Here is a 24,735-nt window from a genome sequence, read left to right on the forward strand (position 1 = left end):
GACAAAAAAAAAACAACAAAACACCAAGAAATGAAATGTGGTTAAATAATTTAACGTCAGATGGTTTCGGCGCGCTAGCTGCACGATTGATGAACCTTTTTTTCGGTTCTCTTCGGATCGTTCTCTTCCACTTTCTTCTTCATAGAACACGCCAGCGTGAAAAGACATTCCAGGCCGCTGATAGGCCGTTTGCAGCACATCAGCATCAGCCCTTGGGACCTTTCAAGGTTTGAAGTTTGTGTGAGTGTGTACTTTTTTTTTGGGGAAGAAATCGTTTGTCTAATGATGCTCGGGCTACAATGAATCTCGAACGCGACGTATGATTGATTTATTCCAACCCGGGGGGGGGGGACCACCATTTCTTCCGCCAGGCGAATTCCCATTCCCCTTTTTTTGAACGGTCAATAATCACACATCGGGGCCAAGGCCTTTCGGCGGTGGCGGTGGTTTACGGCTGCGCTTCGCAGAATTTAGAACGGTTTCGGTCCAGTTTTAATGGGAAACTCTTCGCGGAACGGCTACAAGGTTGCGCTAGAAGGTTGCATTTGATCTTTTTGAGCTGGGCGTCGCTCGTTCACGAGCGAAAATTCTGTGGAGCATGCTGTGCCGCTGCGTTCGGGACAAGCAAGTGTCGGCAAGCACTGGGGCCAGGGACTGATTTTGAAACCATTACTGAGAACGCGTCGGAGGCCGTACAATTAGTATCGTCAAAGCATTTAGCGGACGAAGATTTTCGACGATCTCGAGCAATTTCTTAGGTCCTAGCTCCGCTATCAAAGAGCGATGAGTGCAATTATGTTCAAGCTTTTCGCCGATTTTTCCCCCTTCTTCTGGCAAGCAGGAAACCTCTCCGCATCCTGCAAACCTACCCCAACAAAGTACTCCCGCATCAACACCGCTAGAGATGGAGAAAAAGACTCAATCAGAAGGCCTCGGTGAGAAGAAAGTTAAATACAGTGAAGCAGAAGCAGAGGAAGAATCTCAACCCATAATGAGTTTCCCTTTGTCGAGCGAAACTCGGTGTCCGAGTGAAATTATTGACATTATTTCTCACACCATTTTAGCCTGCCTGCTCGCCTTCTTCCCACCCGAGCGCGTTTCCGACGGGCGGAATAAAAGCTTCTGTTCTGTTTGTGCACCATCAAAAAAAGCGAAAGAAAGAAAAAATCCAGCCAGCCACTTCCGGGCGTGTGTGTGTGTGTGTGCCGATGGAAACGGTTCCTACTCAGCACCGTTCCTTGCGACGAGCCAATTTAGCTTTAATTGGGGACGTTATTCGAGACGATTTTGCTCGGACTTGGAATCACGGTGCGCTCGAATCAGTTCCCTCGGAGTGCTTAGAGTGAAGCGGTTAGAGATTCTATTTCTGGATAAGTTTCTTCATCCCCCTCCCCTTGGGAGGAATGCCCTCCACTCCCCCGGTCCGGAAGAGGCTCGTAATCGATTCGGAATACCGGAGTCAGTATGATGGGAAGGAGGGCACCCGAAATGCCCGAAATCGCTCCCAACACCATTCGCTGGATTAATTATGATCGAGCTCCGGAGCAGAGGAGTCTTTTTTTTCTTTCTTCTTCTCTAGTTTGTACGTGTGAGTGTGTTTTGGCTTCTCCTTGACACACCGTGTAAGTGCTGTGGCGCTAGTAATGATGATGGCAGCGTTCCCCAGGGCACTTCTCCAGCCATCCCCAGGAAATGGAATGTTCTGACGGCGACGAGCGCGCGCGCGAGCGTCCGCGATCGCTGCACGGTGACAGGAAGTCCGATCGCTCTCGAGCACGAATCACGAGCCAAGCAAGCATTGAACCGGTAGGAAGTTGGCGGAGGGAAGGGCTGGGAGTAAGGAAGCTACACCCTAATTGCGATATAATGGTACGTTGGGCGAGGTGTTGGGCTGCTGTTGCTGGTGCGTGGAAAGGATTAGAGAGCAGTGCGCCCTAATTGGTCTCGCTGGCTGGCCGTCTTGGTGTCTTCGCTTTGCTCCACCGACGACGAGGCCGGCTTGTTTGCTCACCTTTGATGTGCTGGAGCCCGGTGTTATAAATGCGATTTCTTCTTAAATGCACTCTTGCCTGCCCTGCGCAAAGCCCACATCGGGAAAAGGTGACTGATTATGATGTTGCAACACCTGCAATTGTGGCGCGTTTTCCCGCAGACAAAATTAAGGTGGGGGGGGGGGGGGTGCTTGGAACTGGATGGCGTTTATGAGTGAAGGGACGAGACATTACTTGAAGTAACGCTCCGAAATAGTCTCGAAAATAGAGCATTAGTTGCTTCTGCCCCAGGAAAAGTGTCTCCAGACGCCTGCTTGCTGTTCTGTTGCCATTGAACGAAGCAGTATAAACAGGTTTCAGGGGTGATCAATCAACCGTCGTTGCAAGCGTCAGTAAGACACGGACAGGTGCACTTGCAGTTGCAACGCAAAAACACTTGTTGAACGATGGAAGCAAGGTAATTTGAAATAATTTTAAATTAATTGCTACTTACGGACCTGTTCAAAAACCGGTAAAACTCAAATTGAAACGTAAAATACCACACCGCTACAAAGTAATCCAGCCCGTATGATCTATACTGCGGCAGACCTTACGGGCACCTACCATTGCTGCGCTGCTCACTGTCACCTTCAGCTTCAACTCAAATCTTGAGCAACTATGATCATCGATTTGCTTCTTGTGCGCGCGTTAGCCCGATCGAACCGCGACCAATCGAAACCAATTCGAGCATTAAGTCTAATTATGGCCCAGAACCTGGTGGCGGCTGTCTCTGAACATTCGGCTACGGGGTTTTTTTTTATTCCATTTGCTTTTTTTGTTTCTTATTGTTGCTCTTTTTCTACCACAGATCAACCGGTACCGATAGCATGGAACCGTGGCATAGCCCTCTGGGGCCGGAAATTGAGAAATTAGCCCCGCGCGCCCAGCACGTTAATAGCCCTGCCCAGTTAGCACCGGTAGTGGTGGTGGTGTGACCCGCGCATCGCTTTGGTCCTTCGAGCGGGATGGGAACACTTTATTTGTGCGTTGGACGTGTGTGAATTTCGGTTCGCAGGTTTTGTCGTGCGGTGTTTGTGCGCTGAGCGTAAATAACATACAGCAATTAATACAGCTCACGGGTACAGCCTTGCCAATGCCGCCGTCCAGTATGTGCTGCTAACCGTGCTGCCGATAATTTCTAGTCGAATCTTTAACGCTCGCCGACCCATCGGCAGGCGGCAAAGCGCTGCTTCCGAAAAGGGGGACGAACGTTATTTGACTAATAAAACCAACTCGTAACCATAAAACATAACCCGCGCCGCCAAGCTCTGTGGCGCCAGGTTTGCGGTGCGCGGGACGAAGCGAAGATATAAATCCAATCGGGGCAGACCCCGCCGTCACTCGGCGCCTTTGCTCTTCCTCCGGAGCTGCGACATACAAACAAAATACACACACAGACAGACACAAAATGAGGTTTGTTTTTCACTCGAAATGAAAAAAAAAGAATCTCGACATGGACCCTCTCGATGGCCTGCAACGGGTTTGATACGTTTTGAGAAATCATCCCGGGCGCCGCCAATGTTTGCTCGGGAAGGATCATCATTTACTCGCCACCTGACAGCCCTGTTTTTGTTCAGTTTTATAGCTCTCAGGCCCACTACGGTCTTCTCAGGCAGGTTTGACGCCGATAGCTCACCTGCTGATGCCACTGCTGAGCTCTCGGTCGTGTATTGCGTGGATGTAATCGATTTGAGTGGGTTGAGTTTGGCTTTTTGTATACAAATTAGCCTTTAAACTCATTACGGAGCGGCTAGCACATTTTGTGTGATCTAGTTGATGTTTGAACTGAACGTTGGATTTGAACTTTTCAGAATTTGTGCACGATTATGACGCCAATGAACTGACACATTAGCAACATATAGTTCCATTAGGTCATATAGGTCCTTGAAAAATTACGATGTTTTCTGGAAACATATTCAATTTACAGGGTTTTCGAGGATTATATAGACATGTCCAGCGAGTTGTAGATTCGTTCAGGCATATAAAAGACTCTTTCAGCGAGATATAGAATTGCTCAGAAGTAGGCGTTGACATGTTCGGATACTGTAGAGCTGTCACTTTCGTACCCCTTGGACTGCAGCTTGCATCGTTCTCATCAGGAGGTAAACAAACGGTTTTGGAAAGAAAATATGCTTGTTTCAACTAACTCATTCTACTTTTAGGACTTTTAAGAGTGAAAAATTGAACCCTGCGGCACAGTGTGTAAACAAAACAAATGACAGCACTACAGAATCGCTGAACATGTCAACGCCTACTTCTCGCCTACTTATATCTCGCTGAAAGAGTATATTATATGCCCGAACGAATCTACAACTCGCTGAACATGTCTATATAATCCTCAAAAACCCTGTAAAAGACTGGATTTTTGTTTTGTTGAATTGACAAATTTCACCAAGAATTATAATTTAAGGTAATAATAAATAATCTCAGCCTCTACGTTACATCATTCCCATTATTTTACGTGAGAAGAGTGTGTATATTGCTATTGTGGAGAGCTACAGCTATTGAGACTGTGGAGCTACATTGAGCGTGTTGTGCGTGCGGAGTATTTGGAGCGTACAGAGGCCTCGCATCTTATCGAATATAAGACGCTCTCGCCTCTTTCAATAGAGCTACTCTATGCAATACTAAACGCAAATGAAGAATTTTAGCCAAAAATATGTTACTGAAAGTAAAATAGTTTTTGTGTTTTTATGTTATATTCATCGTGTCATGTTTTATTACTGATACGTTTACATTGTACCAGGCTGTTGTTTTATCCCGGCTCCTTCGTAATACCTTCCAAAGTAACAATGAAACAGCATTACAACACTGTAAGCATGCACGACAGCAGTAAAAAAAACCGTTCCCGTTCTTTCGCCCGTCGCTTCCAAAGCAGACATTTTTCGGTAGTTATGTTACGGGCGAGCCGATACCATAAATAAGGCGCCCTTAACGTTGCAGGAGAGGGCGGGCATGAATTTATGCCGTCAGCGTGGCCCGTTTCTTCGATCCGACACTCCGTTTTATCGTTGGTGTCACTTCGAGTTCATTTTTCGAATTAAACTCTTCTGTGCACCCGCTTTCCCTCGCTGTCGGTCCTCCTCCCTCGAGCACACGACAGCTGGTGGAGGGCCGGGCCGGGTACCGTGCGAAGGATGTAACCTTCTTGTTCGTTTTTGTTTTCCGGGAAGTCCCGGGTGCGAAGGTAAAGGAGGTGATAAGAAAATGGTGACCGATCCAGTTTAGGAGCCCCTTTTTTTCCTTTCGCTCGATTTGCTACTGAAAACAGCGATCGAAAGGACTCGCTCGCCCTCGAAAAGAACCCGGCGAGAAGTTGTGTACTTGAGAGGATCTTGTCTTTTTTGTAGCCGTTGTTCGCTACAACTGGAGTGATGCTTTTCTTTATCGCCAGCAGACGCCGAACCGGGCGATCTCGGATCACAAATACGCGCGGGTTCAAAAGGTAGCCCGCTTACCGAACGCTTAACGTAATTACGGTGCATTGGATGGTTTGTTTGAAGATAGCAAGAGCAAAGGGAATGGAAGGAGTGGTAGGAAAGGGGAAAGCATGAGAACATTTGAGACCTGAACCTTCGATCAAGTGCATCGTGCGTGTGTGTGTGAGTGAGTGTGTCTGTACCTGCCAGGACATTTCTCAGGACTTTTTTTCTCGGTTCCGCCTCTCGCAGATTTGGTCGTTTGCGTGTTGCGTTTTCACGAAAAGCGACTGGAGATGTGCGTTACATCTCCTGTCGGGCCGGCCAGCCAGCCGGTTGATGAAGGTTTGCGTCGATGACGAATCATTTATCGAGCAACCCGAGCCAACGAGGACCAGACTGCTTTTCAATATACAAAAAAAAACAGCTTCTTGACGAATCGGCAATTAATGATGTTTTTGGAAACAGATGTAGTGTTATCCGGTCCCAGAGGATGCAATAGTGCAGGAAAATGTACAATACATCTTTTAACCAAAATTTCCTATATACCAATATTTTGCTCAAACTTGAGATCGAGAATGTTAGCATTAGCATCAGAGTTCGGCTCTTTTGGCGATATATCGAATATTGCTGCCTTGGACCAAGCTTGGGATTTACTAAAGGACAATGCATTAATACTTGCCTAAAACATAACATATAATGAATTTCTCAATGTAATGCTTACGTAATGCTTACCTTATGTGGTGGGTATCTAGTACTGGCATTGGTTGCCAGGACCGGTGAGAGTCCAGTAATAGTTGCACGACCTGCATGTGTTTGTAATTAGTTTCAAGACCAATATCGGTTCAATATCAGTTCATGGAATTCCACCATAAAGATAGAAGTAAGATCCGGTATGAATTCAGGAACAGCTACAGGATAAGTTTATTATGAACGACTTGAATTGAATACATTCCAATATTAACTATTTTTAATAAACTTGGGGCACTCCCGTGGTACAGTCGTCAACTCGTTCGACTCAATAACACGCCCATCATGGGTTTGAGCCTAGAATGGACTATCCCCTCGTAGCAGGATTTGTCTATTCTGCAGCTGTGCTGAGGTACAAGAAGTTATTGACGAACACATTAAAATGTCATCAAGAGTTCACAATTACGAAAAGAGAAAGCTTTGACATTGAAAGTTTCACAAAATTAAAATGTGTTTTGCATGTTTTTAATTAATTCTGTTTCAACTTCTGCACAAAACCTACAAACCTTGACTCTAGTTCATACTCGTAGTTATCGTTATCAAACCAGGCTCTATAAATGTTTTTTTGTTGCTCCTGTTTTGATGAAATGATCGGCCCAGTAGTATTCCCGCTTCCATTTCCATTCTCTACAATACTGTCTAAGCCACTGTTAGCCACCCCAATATTATGAACAAACAAAATAGCACAGCGACCGCTGTATACCGTACCGGTATCCTCTGGCAAGTGCTATTCTCTGCCCCGTCCCCGTCAGCGCTAGCGGCAAAAGACATGCTGGATATCCTTGACAACGTTTCTGGGCCACTTTGAACTGTTTTTTTCCCACCATCCATCCTGGTCACCTACTTCAAGTGCAGGCAACAACAAAAAGGATGCACAATAACACCGCATGTCGCAATGTCGCCTTGCAACTTCAATCGCTTTAACCTCCTAAACGGTTTTCGCCTCATTTCTTTTTTCTTGTGCAAGCGTAGTTATGTATGACCTGGTTGTGCTGTGTGAGTGGTATTACTGTTTGCCAGTGTTTGCCTGTACAGGCGGCAAGGGTAAACAACATTCCGCGCGACCAAAAGGAACAGTCGACAAAAAAAAGAGCTAGAAACATTTATTTGCGGTTAGTTGCGTGCGTGTGTTTGGATTCGCGAGTGCGGCGAGAATGCACTTACCATGTCCGATGGTGGAGACCAAACAAATAAGTGAAGCAAAAAATAAACATACACACACTAACCGAGAAAATCCTCCACGACTCCACCTGCAGGGAGAGAACGAAAGTGAGCATCCTGGTGCCTGGTTGGCCATTACCCGGTGCAATTAGAATGCAGCAATGGTACTCGCTGGCACTAGCAACACTAGAGTTTACCATCGGTTTTCTACCCCCAACCAAATCTCCCCCCCCCCTCCCTTCTAGGGAGCTCTCACCCACTGAAAGTGATTTTGCCTGTGCCTATTTAGCGGCGCATATCTGCACGAGCGAGCCTTTTCTTTTATAGTGGCACGTTTTATGCAAAAACAAACACGCGTGTGTAACCCAAACTCTCCACTCGTTCCGCAGCAAAGATGAGGATATGGTTATGAGGGTGGTGGATGGGGCGAACCCCTCCTGGAGTTGATAAACGGGTTGACAGGCTGTCCGGGTCTCTGCGTGTCCTGGGGCGCGCGCGTGCACCAGGACACGGTCCACAAAAAGGGTTTTAATGCGGCAGCCGCGTGCCCGGTGCCCTACATTCAGCCGTGCCGCAATGTTTGCACAAGGACGATGAGTCATTTCCAGGCCGTGGATCACGGATCGGACATCGGAGGGGGAAAGGAGAGCGGTAACGGATGCCGTATGTTGCAACTTCTTGCCGTGGAAGTTGCCATTTCCATCTGGTTGCGCATTTTTCGCATCGTGCGTTGGAGCTTTCATTCGAAAGTGATGCATATGCAAGGGCGGTGGGTTCCGGGTGACGGTGGACTGACAGCTGGGTGAATTATTATTGCCTGCAAACAGCATATCACCGAACGTGGCGATAGACTGCAGCGAGACATTGTTTTGGATGCGTATCATCTGCATCTAACAAGGCTTTGGATGGCCTTCAAGGACCTTGGATGACTTCGCAGCAGTTCAATGTATTCTCAGGTTATGTAATGACCAAAGAAAAAGAGAGAAAGATAGAGAAAGAGCGTGAGAGAGGTTAGGGGGACTCAGTTCAGAGGCATCTAGACTTCAGTAAACATTGCAGACCTTTTCCAGGAATGTCGACACTCGACACTGCGCTTAATTGACACGATTAGGAAGTCCGCCATCTATCAGCAGCGCTCGCCCCATCGGCAGGTGGACCAAAAAGTCGCCCCTTGCTCGGACATTTGTGTTTCTCTGTCCAGCCGTGCAGAGAGCGCCTTTAATGAGCCCAGGGGTAGGTGAAGGAAACTAACAAAACGAAACGGAACATGGTCCGAAAAACAAACCAAAATCAATTAAAATTGTAATCAACCAAGAGCCCACCCCGGTGAGAACTCGCTCTGTTCTGATAACTGATGTCCGGATGGTGTCGTCCCAGCGACGACTAAGCAGCAGCAGTTGGTTGTCACTCTCGCTGTCTCGCTCTGCATCGTAACTGAGCGGGGTTTGGACCACACAAAGGCAGCAAGCATCAGCCGTTGCTAGTCGAGCTTTGTTGTGCTGTGCGTCTCCTTTGTATCCCGTCGGATATCAGTTTCGTAGCGTCTCGCTACACAACCACAGACCACCGGTAGCCGGATGATGATGGTAGGAGGTAGAAGAGATATGCTGTGTTTTATCGCATCCAACCAGGGACCGGGTTAAGCGAATCGAACATGGGGCAGCAGAAAAAAAAGATCATCGGAAGATTGATGAGGTTGGCCGATTAGAGCGTAATGGTACACACGGGGCGTACTGTTGTTGGGGTACCGCACGCTGGGAGGCAGGTGGTTGTTGTTTGCTGCGGTGCCGCAGAGTTGCTTTCGATGTTTTTCTTTCGTGTTATGGTTTTTGTTTTCATCTATTCCCAAAAACGAATGTCAAATCTGTCAAATCAATTTTCAACATTGATAGCCTATTGGTGCGAGGTCACCATGTGGATTGGTTCCAGAGCATCCAGAAGATGCTGCCCGAATTGGCTAGCTCCAATTCACGAGTTGTCCGAGAATCTAAGATGTGAGATAAGTGGAGCTGCAAGATCTGGAAGCTGCCCGATGCAATCAGATACGACGGTCGCTTTACCTCGGACATTAGCTCAAGCAAATCGAACATGACATTGAACCGCCGCCTAGCATTAACCATGTCACTCGCGCACTCGCTTGCCCGTTGAATGCGTTGAATATCTTCTGAGAAAGCATAGGAATGCGCTTGCGCCATCCGTTCGGCTCGACCGCTCTACGCCCATCAACACCGGGAGCTGAGTCTATAAGATATGGGGAAGAGGAGCTCGTCTTCACCGGCCACGTAAAAGCCACTCGCGCACGACAATGAAGGCACGTTACGCGCAGCAGTGCTCCGCCGTGGTCGGGATAATTAATGAACCATCGTCGGTGGCGCAGCGCATTCCCCCACAGTCGGCCAAACAACTGAAACTAATCCATCAACCATCGAGATAAGATGAAACGGTGCCGAAAGCATCCGCACAACCGAACCGGACTGATGTCTATCAGCCTGGGCGTCTCTCTCTCTCTCTCTCTCTCTCTCTCTCTCTCTCTCTCTCTCTCTCTCTCTCTCTTCACAAACCCGTTCCTCTTCGCGGTTCTGCTGCCGCTGCCGATGAGTCGTTACTTTCCAGCGTCTTCCCGGCAAGGTCTGCTCCGGGTCCGATCCAGGCTTTGTTTCCGGAATTTAGCCAACCGAATCCACCCGCGAACAAGCAAAGGACTTTGTGCGGAGAGGCTCCAGGGGAGAGGTCGAAGAAAATAACAAATTTAGCAGCGCTGGGGAATGGAGAGAATGAAGCGAATGTAGAGCTGGGAGAATGGGAGAGAATGTATTTTTTTATTGCTCTGAGACAGTGGAGACAGCCGCACCAAGACACGGGTCTGGTGATGGATGAAGCAAAGCGTTTTGCTGGACGTCAGCCGTTTGGAGCATTTCGTACAGTCAGACAGTCATTGCTCGTCTCATATTGGCGAGGTTCGCTGTTTCGCCGAAACGAACTTCAGCGAGTTTCCACCGGTTGCGCGACCAGTCGTGGAAAAAAAACTTTTCTCAGGCAACTGTCGCTGGATGCTCGCGTACGCGCACGGTCGCTCGCTAAAGCCCGCAGCAGGTGGGTTCGACCCGAGTCTAGAGACACAGAGACCCAGCGACAAGACCTGGTAACTATTAATAACAAAACAAAATAAGCGAAGCTGAGCGTGGCGGCTCCTAAGCCCCCTTTCCACGGTTTTGACTCCATCAATCATCTCACAGGCAACACGGACAAGGATCGTTTGGAGCGTGAAATGCTCGTGGACGTGCTCAAGTGGAGGCAATGCTGCGCGTTCTTTACTTTTACGCCCAAACGCACCGGCTTGGGACGCTGTGGCGTTGCGTTGAGCGACCGAGTCGGCAATGATAATATGCATAATTACCTCCAATCGCTTGAAAGTCACGTACGGCCCGACATCGAGACGCACTGGACAAACATGGCGTCCCGGGACGATGCATTGTTTACCCCGTCGGCCTAGGTGATCTGTTTGCGAACAGTTTAAGATGTATCAGGGTTTCGTGCTGGAATCCATGTCCCGGAAGCGTGGGTTTGAGGTTGAGGATGCAATGACTTCATTGCCCTCAAAGGTAGCTAGACCGTTTTGTGGCTCTTTCGGGATCAATGCACCGATTTTAGGAAGCTAATGGTGCTTTAACGATCATTTTTGTAACTCGCGTTTATCATCAGGCTTTGATTCTTTCGATGAAAACCCCCAAAAAACGCACAAGATCAATTCACACACACATATCCTATTTGCTAAACCTTTGCCCTATGCCGACCATGTCGATCGAGCAAATGATGGTTGCGTGATGGTTGTAGTTGCAATTAGATAGGCCTCATCGTAGCCCGTTCGACTCCCGTACGAATCTTCCTGAGATTTGATCAAAAGACCCGGTAATTGGATTATGAACGCCCTCGCCCTCACCCCATGCCCGACAAAATACCGCCAAAGCCCGGGCAGGAATAATAGCCCAATTAATGTGAACTCCCAACACCGGTCCCAAACTCTCGAAGTGTTTCGGGTAATGATGGGATTCATTAGTGGGTTCTCGGGGGCCCAAGATTAGGATGTCTAGTCTGGAGAGCGCTTGGGCTTTCCAATTACGCGTGCGCTTGTCGCTAACCACAGGTACACGCATGGCGGCAAGCCAACTCGAGAAGGAAACGGAAGCTCCGCGAGACCCGAATGCCAGAGCGTCTGCAAGACATATGGTCGGGGAAAGTAATGTGGTTTTCCGCAGCAAATATGCTGTGCGACAGAAAGATATTGCAAACGATGTAGCGTTGTCGTTGTCTCAGGAAAAAGATGGCCGAACGCAAGATGTGTTGGATGTAAGATGAAATCGACAATGTACAAAGTAGTGAATGAACAGAAAACACAAAAAAACAACATCCCTACTTGCACCACACAGCACATCTCATTTGACTGATGCATCGGCGAATCGCATTTACGAAATTAGTTTTCCGGTACAAGCGAGCGGTGCAGAGGAGAAAGAATGGAGTAAAAAACAATGGCAGCGCTCGGTTTTGCGGCAAGGAATATAGAGCAGAGCCGAAAAGAGGACTTTTGTCGCATTGTTGAGCTGCTCCACCTGGCGCAGGAGCGCATCCCACGCTTTCAAGCATCCTTTTGCGCGAGGAAAGCAGCAAAGCGCCGCAAGGAAAAGCGTATTTGTTTGTTTCCCGGCTATCTATTTACCTTTGCCGCAAGGGAGAGACTAGCTGGAGTAAGAAAGCTTGGTGCATCTCGTTCAAGTACTCCGGGAAAGCACTCGAAGCAATCCCGCGATTATTCTCGGTTTGCTCCGCTCCGGAGGGAAGCGAAACAGAGCAGGAAAGCTGAGGGGGGTTTCGCAATTTCATCTTGAAAATTAACCGCAGCATCTTAACCCGCGCTGCCTCCGTCCCATGGCGGAAGTGTTGCGGCAGATTGGGTGATGAGAGTTTAAGGGTGCCCGTGAGAGCGGTCGGAAGCTTTCCTGATTGGGAGCGAACCAGGGCGTTCTCGGCGAGGTTGGGTCCGAAAGCTGCATTCACGCCAGGGGAAGAAATTCTTATTGTACGTTACTTGTAACTGTTTGTAGGCAGTGAATGGATAAAAAGCGGAGTTTTTTTTTAAATTTTAAAAGAAAATTGAAGAAATTTTGCTTTGTGCTAAGTAGCTGAAGATTTAACTGCACGACCACGTATCATAGGTTAGATTTCAAATTCAAAACCCTGTAGAAATAGCCTCACTCAGTCACTACATGCAGTCGTTAAGGGTGTGATTTAGTGATTGCTACCTAGATTTTAACCTAGTGCATTTAAAGACGAATTTATTGTGAAAACTTGACAAGACGACTTGACTTAATGAGTTTGAAACATCGTGAAGTTATTTTGTAATTAACATGTTTTTTATCTTACTATTTCCATTTAACGATTTGGGAATGAGTGAGGCTGTATGTATGAGGCGATAGTTACTTTTCTAATTATTATTTTCATAAGATTCATAGTATATCAATCTGAAATTTGTTTTTGTCTAGTAAGATATCTAGATGATATCATACGAACTCAGAGGTAGATTTATCAATCTCGGGTCCTTGTGTACCAAAGTGTAGTACTGAGTGTTATGAAAAAGGTTGAATTTGACCAGCACAAACAATACATTTTGATGAATATTGAGAGGAAGCCTCAAATTCGAACTAGTATGTATGTGTAGCCTCATCGGCAATATCGAGACCACCGAAACATTTTGAGAGTTGAAAAGCTTTACAAATCGGTTCTAGAGCTTGGACTGGTTTCTACAAAGTCTACAGCAATTGTTGGTTTCTTGGGATAGTTTTAGATTGCTTGATTCGTTACTTGAGGCCGGTTCGCTTATGGGAAAATGCTCCTAACAGGTTGGCTGATAAGTCCCCGGTCTAACAAAGAAAAACACATTTTTTGGTCAAAATTCGTTTTTATTATTCAACATAGTTCCCTTCAAAAGCGATACAACGATTATAACGACCTTCCAATTTTTTGATACCATTTTGGTAGTACTCCTTCGGTTTTGCCTCAAAATAGGCCTCAGTTTCGGCGACCACCTCTTCATTGCAGCCACATTTTTTCCCTGCGAGCATCCTTTTGAGGTTTGAGAGCAAGAAAAAGTCGCTGGGGGCCAGATCTGGAGAATACGATGGGTGGGGAAGTAATTCGAAGCCCAATTCATGAATTTTTGCCATCGTTCTCAATGACTTGTGGCACGGTGCGTTGTCTTGGTGGAACAACAAAATAACAAAAGTTACTTGACAAAAGACGCTCTGTCTCACAAACTAATTGACATACAGACGTCAAATTTTGACACGAATCATTTGAAGGATGGTACTATATAAAAATAATATGCATTTAATACTAGCGGCGCCATCTATGTGTCAGACCGGGGACTTATCAGCCAACCTGTTATACTAGAAGCGTAGTGTACGCTAACGGTGTATCGTTTTCTTGTTAAAATTGTAATAGCTTTGATCCATGAAGATCAGCTCGTCGCTGACGCTGCACTACTCCATTAGGATGTTCTCGAGTGATAGATTCCTGTAAAAAAAAATCCAAAGGCAAAGAGGTTTTGATTGAAAGGTTCCTGATGAACCGTAATCAAGTTGACCGACTGTCGTCATAGTATTCTGAGAATTTGATTGGGACCAACCCATAACCTTCTCACAAGACAAAAACGTGCAGCAATAATTCCAATGTAGTGTTTCCTACTAAATCGCGGCTAGAACCTAAAAGGACCTAAAACATTTTCCAATAAAAATGAGCAAAGCCAAGCAATTTCTACTGTTTTCGAGCTGATACGCAATTCCTGTGACAAAAACCAGGAATTTGAAATGGCTGCAATCATACTGATGCATACAAAGATGGAAGCAACAGCATCGAGCAATGACACAAGGATCACATTACAACGGCACGGCATGACGCCGCCTTGAGAGCGCTCTTCAGGGGATATCACGGGATACCACGCACCGCGCTACGCACGCGTGCTTCCCTGGGTGCACGCGGGAACGAAGGGCTGGAAAATTCCGGGCCTCCCTGCCGACTGCGACCACTTACCAGCAGGCGGGGAAGAGGATTTCAGCGACGCGAGAATGCAAGTGGACGCATATGGATGCAGGCGCCCGTGCATTGTCGCCGTCATTATGCTGATTGGCTTGTTGTTGAAGTGCGGACCCCGGACCGGCACACGGATCTCGTCCTGGGGCGCTCTATTATGTGTTGCCATGTCCCTCTCTCTCTCTCTCTCGCGCTTTCACTCTGTCGCAGTTTCGTGAAAAGATTGTTATTTCCATCTTTCAACCACTTACCCTCGCACGTAGGTACGTGCACATGAGTGGGAAGGGTTAAAAAACACTTCCACACGGCCGTTCGCCGAAAGGACGTGAGGATGTAAGTGCACGTGTTGCACTGCGCTCCAGTTGCATCCAGGGTACGATGCTGCACTCCAGAGTGCACAGCCCACTGTAATGGAGAACCAAACAAAGCTTCCTCGGTGCCGTTTTCCCCCCGTGTCGTTCGGCAGGCGCCGGCAAGGATATCGTAATACAATACTACTCAGTGATTTTTTATTGCATGCATTTGCACACCGTGCCCCTTTTGCTCAGAAGGAGGAGGAGGAGGAGCAGTGTGCATTAGCTTGCATCGGAGGGGTGCATGCACAAAAGCCCCGTGTGGGGTGAAGCTGGGTTTTTCTGTTTGTTTGGAGGCCGCCCCGTCGCGTTACGAAATGGCGACCGAAACGGATCCGCTCACGAAAAATGCTTACCGTTTGGCGTGCTCTTTTTCTTCTTCTTCACCATCCGGCCATTGACGCCATGCTGCCAGCTGGAAATCTCTTCAGATGGGAAAAGGATGGTGGAGAGGGGGAGGTTAGCAATTGCATCCTTTGCCAATGTGGTGCCCTCGCGTTGTTATTATACCTTCGAGCGAACGCATTGCAAACTCCGCCTTTTGCTCACATTTGTGAAGCACGTTTTGTTTATGCTGCGCTGCTGTTTTCTTCCTCTTCTTCTTCTTTTTGTCGTGTTTACTCGTATCCTTTCCGCATTTTCTTTGTGCTTGCTGCGCCACCCATCTATGTGTGAGCATTTGAATTTTTAATTCATCATTGTTAATCGTCAAACGTTGGAGTTTAGTTTTTTTTAATGATATTGGGCGCGTTTGCTACGGTTGCTCTAGCCGCAAAGAGATGATCCGTCGCCGTGGAGTGCTGAAATAGTGGAGTTCATTAGCGAGCTGTTGCGTCAACAGGAAGGAGTGTAATGTAGAAAGGCAAGAATGAAGAAAAAGCAAAAGCACACACATGGAAGGAACCATTTTTTGTTTTGTTTGTGTGGAGCAGAGACGTGCTATTCCAAATGCGAGGAGGTCTTTTAATTTCTCATTTCCTCCACCTGTGCTCCACACACACATACACACACACACACACACACACATACACATGCAGTAGCGCCACCATTAGAAGTATTTGGATCGTACATGCCGGCCCGAATGGTTCAATGTTTTACGTGCACGTTTTGGAGCAAGCTTCTACCAGTCTTTGGGAACCAATTGATGGGGGGGGGGGGGGGTAGGTTTGAGCAAAAGAAATGAAGCAGAAGTCAAAGCTCAGCCTACCATATCATGCACACACAGCCACTGAGCCACACTCACATACACACATCGATATGGTCGTTTACGATCTATTACTGATGCTAATTTATTCGAATGAGTCGTAATCCCATTGTGTGAGCGTTGTTTCGCGTCGTGAGCTTCAGGTTCCACGGTGCTACCTTTTTTTTTTTAGCATTTTTTTGCTTTCCGATGTTGATGTTCATCTGCCTACGAGAAGCTACTCCAATGGGTCCTAACCATTTTTAAAGCATCGTGTACCGCCAATTTCCCGGCCCACCGAATGCGCGGTCTCTGAAGGATGGAGTGCTTTTTCCACTGCTTTTTTGTCCCAAAGCTTGAAGTGAAGTCTTCACAGAACACATACACACAGAATACAATAGAAATGTTTTTTAGAAAAACTCAGCTCAATTTTAACAGGCATGCACTAGCTAGATCGATGTATTGTGGAGCAAAAGGCTTCGGTTTAATTGTGTCTAAATGTGAGCAAACTTTTAATGCTCTATTTGTCTCCAATTTGGCTCCACCGTTGGTCGATAAATTCTACCGGAACACACACACACACACGCACAAAGTTTAAAACCGTTTCCATTGCCCTGCCCCTTTCGAGTCGAGTGGGTCCGCACAAACTGCGTGAGAAGCTCCAAAAGCTATCGTCTAATAATTGTAATTTATGGTGCAAACATTAAGGCCCTCGCCATCTCCCTACCCCCTGTCCGGAAGCTCCGAAATCAACACGTTGAAAGCTTTTAAATGGTGTTTTATTACCTTTTCCACACGTACCAACACAAATACACACACACAGACACGCACACAGAAAGACAGAGATATACAAAGCGGAAATGGTAGAAAAAATTAGTAGTCAGTCGCGTTGCCTTCGCCCATTGCATCTGGAGCTATTAAAATGAAAATAGAATTCCACCTGAAGTCGGCTCTTGTTTTAGCTGCTTGGTATGAAAATGGAGGTGTTGGGGTAGATGAGGGGAAAGGTAAGACCAAAAAAAAAAACGAAGCACCGGCTGTTGACACCTGTCAGCTGGGTCGGTATGTCAAGTGTAAAAGCCCGGCCCGAGGTCAAGTGAAGCATTCTCTATCCATCGGGTCTCTCTCGGGTGCGTGTCCTCTCAAGACACTCAAGAATGTGCTTCAATATGTGTCTGTGTGTGTGTATGTGCACTTGAAGGACATCTTAGGTCCATTGTCTTTCGTGGAATGTCTTTGGAAACTGTGCTTGACGTTCCTCTGCACCTGATTGAAGCACGGGATGACTTCGGCAGGACACACCATCGGAAGTGCTCCTCGAAGGAGGGCAAATAAATTGGAAATTTAAATTAAACAACCCATTCCGAGCGGGCGGTTCCAAGCCTGGGCCGGGAGAACCCAAATCGGGATAGTTCCGTGGATAGCTTCCTGCTTGACTACCGGGGGAAAGTTTAATGAATTCCTAGTTTCGCGTGAGCGAATACTAAAGTTGTGTTGAACGTTTGTTGATTAAATCTCCTTCGTAGCGGTGAAGAATTGGGGTGGTATCGGAGTTGGTCGTTGGTTCTTCGAACGACTTCGCAAACAGTGGATTGACTTGCACTCAATTACTCGGCATAAGCGAGAAATTCGCATTCCCGTGTACGCTGTCCACTCTCTGGTGTACTTGTTTTTTTTTTACGATCCTGTAGCATTGGGAAATGCATTCTATTCGCTTTGCTTTCTAAAGCCCAGAGCTTAACCTGGAATCCGGCAACAATAGCTTATTCTGTGATCCATGCTCCGGCCCCACAACCGGACGAAACGGTTTGCTCGGAACGCGGAAAAATGCAAAGTATAGCGGCGTTTTGAGGTCGGCGTTTTCGTACGGCTCATTGAACCCGATCGAGTGCGCGGGAAATCAAACTGCACGTGTGCTCGGGCCGCAACGGCAATGCCATTTGCATACAAGATGGTGGAGAGGGAGGGAGGGGGGGGGGAACACGGAACTGTGGGACGGACGACCCACTGCCAAGTTCACGCCAACCCCGGGACAGGAAGTCACAAAACTGTCAAGCCAATTGTATGTAAATTGCTTGTACGCGAACGCGTTTCGTGCAGTCCACCCGGATAGGGAAGGGATGTGTTAGGAGCTGACCTACAAAGCTAGCAGGCTGGCAAGTGAACTAGAGCAGCACTACTTGCGGCTACCGAATGCAAACACCAACAAGAACAATAACAAAAAAAAAAACATTCAAATTCCTCGGAAGAGATCCTTCCGACCGGTCGGTGGATCCGGGGGGAAGCTACAGCATTAATTAATATTCATTTGGCGTTTATGAAAAGCGTTCCTTCCCGGTCGGCGTATCGGAGCTCACGGCAGAGGGGTACTCATCTCGTTCCGCTGAAATATGGTGACCATTTGTAAGCGCTAATGATGGTGCCATTTGTCAAGGGGATCGGCAAGTCCTCAGGTACTCAGTCTCTCGAAAGTACGGGCCAATACTCCTCGACCTCATCCAGAGTCTGCCAACTGCACTCAGTGTTTGCAGTCAATTTTGAACTATAGTTGAGGCATCCAACTCCAACCCAGAAACCGTTTTCCGGGTGCGCATGTTGATTGATCGGCCAGTTGCGGCAGCTTCCAAAAGGTCCGGTCTGGTGTCAGCTGAAAAGCTACCAGTTTCTAAGGGCAACTGACACGCTCGCAAAACTTACAGCGGTGTGTGTGTGTGTTCAGAAAGCAGGGTCCATTTGTTTTCTTTTTACAAAAGCTACAAACGCAAAAAAAGAGCGACGCCAACTCTACAAGTCTATTAAGCCAGCCCCAGAGCGTGGTCAGGGAGAGTCAATTAGCACTAATTATTGCTTCGTACCTGGGCGCTTCCGCCACGCAGCCTGGCAGACGGATTCAAACCAAAACGCCCAAAACAGACGTCAAATGGCCGCATAATGTGGTTGGTTTAATGTCACTGGCGTTTTGCAGCAAAGAAGCAAGCACTGGCAGAGTGATTACACTAAACCGGTTGACGACGCTTACTGACAGAGGTCCTCAAAAAAACAGCTTGTTTGACTATTACCGCTGTCGAAACGGAACGCACTCATACACGACGCTTTTGCCCGATGTGACACACGGCGAAGCGCTCTTCGGGTTTGCTCGACGACGCTCCCGACGAACAAAATTCCTTCCCGAGCACGGCAAATCGAACGTGTAATTTGTGTAATTTGTGCCTCTAAAAGGCTGTACAGCAATTTCGTTAATACCATCACTTTCACCCTGTGGGAGTTGTGTTGGTGTGTGCGCTTTGCTGCTGCCTGCTTCCAACTGTGCTTGTGCTTCCTTTCGCACGCCATCAGAGCTTGTATGTGTGTGTGTGTGTGTGTGTGTGTATGAGTATTGCGAGCGTGTCGAACGAATCGGTTTGATTTGTTTACTTACCTTGTTCGCCCGCCTCGAGTTCGATTATTCATTTCACTCTTTAGTGTGTGTGTTTTTTTTTTCTCTCTCTTCAATCTGCTTTTCAATTCTTCACCCAATGATTGCTGCAATGATTGAGATGAATTCGGTTAATTATAACCAACATAGCATTATCGAATCGGATTAGTGGCAATCTGGTGGCCAACGGTGGGAGCAGCGGGACCGTTCCTTCAGCATCTTCAACGAAATTGGTTTCTGCTTCACTTTTGCGATTCGAATGAGTCCGCGGTTTTGTTGCCCTTTGCTGGCTTGCTTCTCAATTTCTTGCCACGCTCACCTCGCTATTCGCCACGGGGCAGCCCGAAAAAAAAAAATACGAGCAAGGTCGTTTCGCTCGCCATCGCTGCGCTACAGCCGAAGAATGAAAATCAACTACATACAACGAGCAGCAACGGTGGATGAATGAAAATGAAGAGCGAAGAGCGAGACAAACGACCCGAATGAACTACAGCGTAACACAGACAAAAAACATGAGAGCAATCAAGAGTGAGCAGAACTACTACTACTACCACTACTAGAGGGGAAGCCAGAACGAAGCGTCCCAATAACACCATGAACCGTGCAGAACCCGAACGGGCAGAACCATCGAAAAGCGCTAAAAGTCAACTGCGAACGGAGAACGCAAACAAAAACTTATCGAGATTCAATCATTTACATAATTTATTACAATTTTATTCAATTATTATTTGATTGTTTCCCTTCCCCATCCCCTCCAACTACTCCTCTTCCAAGCTGCTCTGCTATATTCTTGGCTCATTTCGCCCGGTGAAGCCCCATGCTGCTAATGCCTGGCCTTGCTACAATTATCTTTCCATTTCTCTTCTGCTCGCCGGAGTTATCTCTCTCTCTCGTGCGCGAGCGCTCGGTAAGGGTTTGTTTGCTGTTTTTATTAGTTTAATTTAGTTTGCCGGGGCAGCTGGGGAGGGCAGCGCCGGAACACTATCCATCGAAAGAATTACCGACCCGCTCTGCCGGCCAACCCAGTACCAGAGACGCCCGAGCGGAAAGGAACTGATTAGGTTTTGGTGTGTTTGTTTTTGTCTGCTGCTGCTGCTTCTATGGAGTTATTTCGCGCCGTATTTGTTGATGAGCGTGGGGCTTGGTTATGTACTGGCTAGTTTGGCTCTTTCTTTCCAATTTTTGTTGATGTCGTTCACTTATACTTGTTCTAAGGAGTGTGTTGGATAATGGGATGAGCAGATTTACAACTGCATCCGCTTGGCACAATATACTAGGACTGCATGATAAAATTAAAACATTATTCTAAGCATCTCGTTTCGGTTTGCGATACGATCTTGTACAATAAAATGCTATAATGCTATCTCAGCTTGGCAACAATGTTTCAATGCACATATTTACAATCGCACACTGGCAAAACGGTAACGTAAGCGCGATAGAATACGTTACAATTTACTATCCTGTTAAAGCGTTTTGAGCAAATCGGACCATTTCGATCGAAGTAAAGTGTTGAACAGTTTCGTTTATCATTTCGTCGAAGTTTACCACAGCAGTACAGTAATGCTGTTCACACGTGTGTGTGTGTGTGTGTGTGTGTGTGTGTGTGTGTGTGTGTGTGTGTGTGTGTGTGTGTGTGTGTGTGTGTGTGTGTGTGTGTGTGTGTGTGTGTGTGTGTGTGTGTGTGTGTGTGTGTGTGTGTGTGTGTGTGTGTGTGTGTGTGTGTGTGTGTGTGTGTGTGTGTGTGTGTGTGTGTGTGTGTGTGTGTGTGTGTGTGTGTGTGTGTGTGTGTGTGTGTGTGTGTGTGTGTGTGTGTGTGTGTGTGTGTGTGTGTGTGTGTGTGTGTGTGTGTGTGTGTGTGTGTGTGTGTGTGTGTGTGTGTGTGTGTGTGTGTGTGTGTTTGGCTAAATTAACACCACCTACCCGAGCGAGCGTGTTGTATAGTTTGAGCAATTTGTGGCATGTAATAACTCGGACCTTTGCGATATTATGGTCAACACTGAACAGAACCTTCTAGTTTGTTTCTTAGTTCATCACTGTCCTAGTTCCGGACACGATGCGTTCTATTTATAAATTTTCATTACTTTCACGTCAGTCGAGATACCTGAAGCCGTTTTGCCAAAGTTGCATTTTGTTGTGGGAACCGAAATTGTCATCGGTTCCGTGTTATTTTTTAAGGTGGCAAAATGTAGGAACCATTCGATAAAGTCGCGGACACGCGTCTCTTATTGCATACTGCAGCCGCAGTCCGTTTTGGCGTTAGCTATTCCGGTACTGGGCAGTGCGTGTGCGTATCGAAATTAGACCTGTCTACACGGTGTGGAATGTTCGTCACAGGCATAATTTTTAGACGATCCACCTGCAACCGCGGTAGGGTAAATGTACCTATAGTGGTGGTAGTACCAATAGTGGTGGTATTGCACTAAAATGCGGTTCATACGGCAAATTACAAGTAATTAAGTTATTTACGTCAATGTGAAATGTTCTTTCGCCTTTTATAAAGAGTTTAAAAGTTAAATGGGACCATTCCGTTACTTAGTGACCGAAAAATCCATTATTTTGTGAAATGTGTCAACATTTTTCCAAAATCCTTAGGATGTCATAACGAAACTCATATTTCTGTTAACGTTCTAAATGACCACATAACCACGCAATTACTAGTTTTTCAACATAACCATTATGAAATGTTATTGTTTTACTAAAATTATTTGCCTTTTGACCACATTTATTCATTTTTGAGTGTTTTTTACCATAGTGCCATTATAGGTACACAAAACAGGCATGTTCCTATAGTGGTTTTAGTTATAAAATCAATAAAAATAGGTCGTTTTAGATTTTTTCGAGGATATTTTCGACATGTCGTACTGTTTTCACTAAAATAAGCAACAGAAATGAGTTTTACGTACGTAATTTACCAAAAACAGGCCAAAATTCGCTTATATGGCTGAATGAAAAATTGACTTCAAATCAAGCACACTCTTCCGGGTGTAGGTTGATGACAGGTGTGATGCAGTACTTTAGTCAATAGTTTCATTGATCAAATTTATACATTTTTTCACGATCAAATTACCCAAGAAACCTATATTATGGCAGTAATCCTTGCTATTCATACGAAAACAGCTTCGAAACTAAGTTTCATTGATATTATACACCGTTTTTGATGCATTTTTGTTTACCACCACTATAGGAATACAATACGACGACTATAGGAACCATAACACTATTATAGGTACAACGAAGCAGTCACAAAAATATGTATTTTTTCGTAAATTTGATGTACTTCATGATAAAAATGGTTGTGATTGCGTAGATAAAACATATTCCAATTGCTATGTGTTAAAATATTCAGAAATTGTCCTTCCTTACACTTTAAATCCATTAAAACACATCGGTACCACTACAAATTGCACCACTATTGGTACATTTACCCTACACCGTTTTCGAAACGATTATTTCCAATTAGCTTTCGGGGCCCGCGTGAGCGGCCGATTAGCTGCCGGTTAGTGGCCCGATAAGGCCGAGTGGGGCAATAAGTAAGACGGGAATGCGCTTTAGAACAGTTTCACGATCGGCAGTTCGCCCTCGCCGGGCAGTGGCTCTGCTTTTGCTCGCCCAGCACACAAACACACACACACACACAGTTTAATATTCAATACGCGCGCGGTAGAGTGGAATAGCAACACGACACCCCTCTCGCATCCGAGAGGAGGCCGAGAGTTTTTTTTTTGTTTGTTCGACGGGAGCGAGGCGTATTTTGAAACGTTGAGAGACGCACGTTTGCATTTAAAATCTAATGAAAGGTATTCATTTACAAATGACAGTAGGAAAAATGGGAGGCGAAGCCAAAAGATGGAGCCCAACGCGTGGCCCATTGGGCGTCATGTGTCTGGACAAGTGGTGAATAGAATTAAATGCCATGGAAAATCGACGGGGGGCGTCACGGCCGTTGTTTCATTACATTTTCGTGTCGGCGTGTGACTTTTCCGAGTTTGTTATTTGTTATTTGTTACATTTTAATAAAGCAGGTCCGCCACGGACTCTTGAACAGCTCTAGCTAGATTTATTCGTTGGTTTCTGTTGTAAGATTCGTTACCTTCTTTCCTGCCCCACCATCCTTAACATTACCTACAATTAAGTTCACATTTTGCATTATCTAAGCCGATCGAAGCCCGTGGACCATTGCCGTCGCTTCGATCGTTGAATATTTACACTCTCCCCAGCGGCGCCCGCCTCGGCTTTAGACGTGCAGGATCTCAACCATAACCTCGTTCTCCACCAGTGCGTCCTTCTCTAGTCGGGCGGGGTCGGCGGGGCTGCCCGGGCGCCACTTGACCAGAATCACGATCGTCAGCAGCACCAGCAGGAACAGCAGCATGGCGACGAACAGGGCCAGGATGGCGATCTCGCCGTTGCTTTCGCGCGCGATCGGCCAGGGATGCAGCTGGCTCGGCGAATGCCGCCGGTGGTACGAGTCGCCCTCCTCGAACGAGTCCAGCTCCCGTGCCAGCGCCTCGTCATCATCGCCCTCGGCGACCTCGCCCAGCAGCCGGACCGTGGTGGTCTGCGCCGGCGACGGCTTCCGGGTGCCGCTCTCGAGCAGTACCGCGCCCGAGGTGCTCAGCACGAGCGGTGCCGAGCGGATCAGTGCGCTCGAACGCTGTGGGCGAAAGGATTGCCGCGTTTGAGCGAAACGAAGGAAACGGTCGAACAGGGACGGCTTACCTTACTGCGGCAAGTAACCTGCACACGATAGTTGGTGTCCGACCAGAGCGAGAGCTGCACGCTGGGGGACTCGGTCAGCAGGTTGCCCATCAGTCCACCGCCGGACACTTCCCACGTCACGAGACATTGGCTAGCGCCGGGCACCTCGATGTTGGTACCGTTGCACACGTCCGGCAGCGTTGCCGTCCAGCTGACGTCGGCCGTGACCAGGGACTCGTTGCGCACCATCCGCTGGACGGTGAGCTGGAGCTGGCAGCGGGGCAGAGCTGATCGTCGCGAACCCGGTGTTGGCTGAAGCGCTCCTGCACTCGTGCAGCTGATCCAGCACTGCAAAAAAACGAAAAAAAAGTGTAAGATAACCCAAAGACTAAAAAAACAACATCAGACTTAAAGGAAGATTGCAATTTACGTTAAATATAAGTCAATACTCTTAATACTGTATCAACCACGCTGAAAGTCATCTCCAACAAAGTTGAAGATACTGTTTTTATGAGCTTCGCGGTGCCGTCCTCTACCGATCTGCTTATGGGCTGCATTTCTCAATCGCGCCACCTTTCACCGTGCCGCCGACAGGGTAAGGTAAGCTGATGCAATCATTACAAAATTCCCCTCCCCTCAGCCA

General features: G+C 47.0%; 1 protein-coding gene across 1 annotated transcript in view; it reads right to left on the bottom strand.

Moving 5' to 3' along the window:
- Positions 1-22,728: 22,728 nt before the first annotated feature.
- The window catches only part of LOC120906683 (transmembrane protein fend-like), a 66,973-nt gene continuing 64,966 nt past the window's right edge, over positions 22,729-24,735 (bottom strand). Inside the window, exons 4-5 of the mRNA XM_040318538.1 lie at positions 24,114-24,440; positions 22,729-24,048 (exon numbers count right to left, since the gene is read on the bottom strand). Coding sequence (XP_040174472.1) covers positions 23,629-24,048; positions 24,114-24,440 — 747 coding nt within the window. The 3' untranslated portion in view covers positions 22,729-23,628. The remainder of the gene's footprint in view (positions 24,049-24,113; positions 24,441-24,735) is intronic.

The sequence above is a fragment of the Anopheles arabiensis genome, chromosome X, assembly GCF_016920715.1.
Source record: "Anopheles arabiensis isolate DONGOLA chromosome X, AaraD3, whole genome shotgun sequence".
Taxonomy (NCBI): Eukaryota; Metazoa; Arthropoda; class Insecta; order Diptera; family Culicidae; genus Anopheles; species Anopheles arabiensis.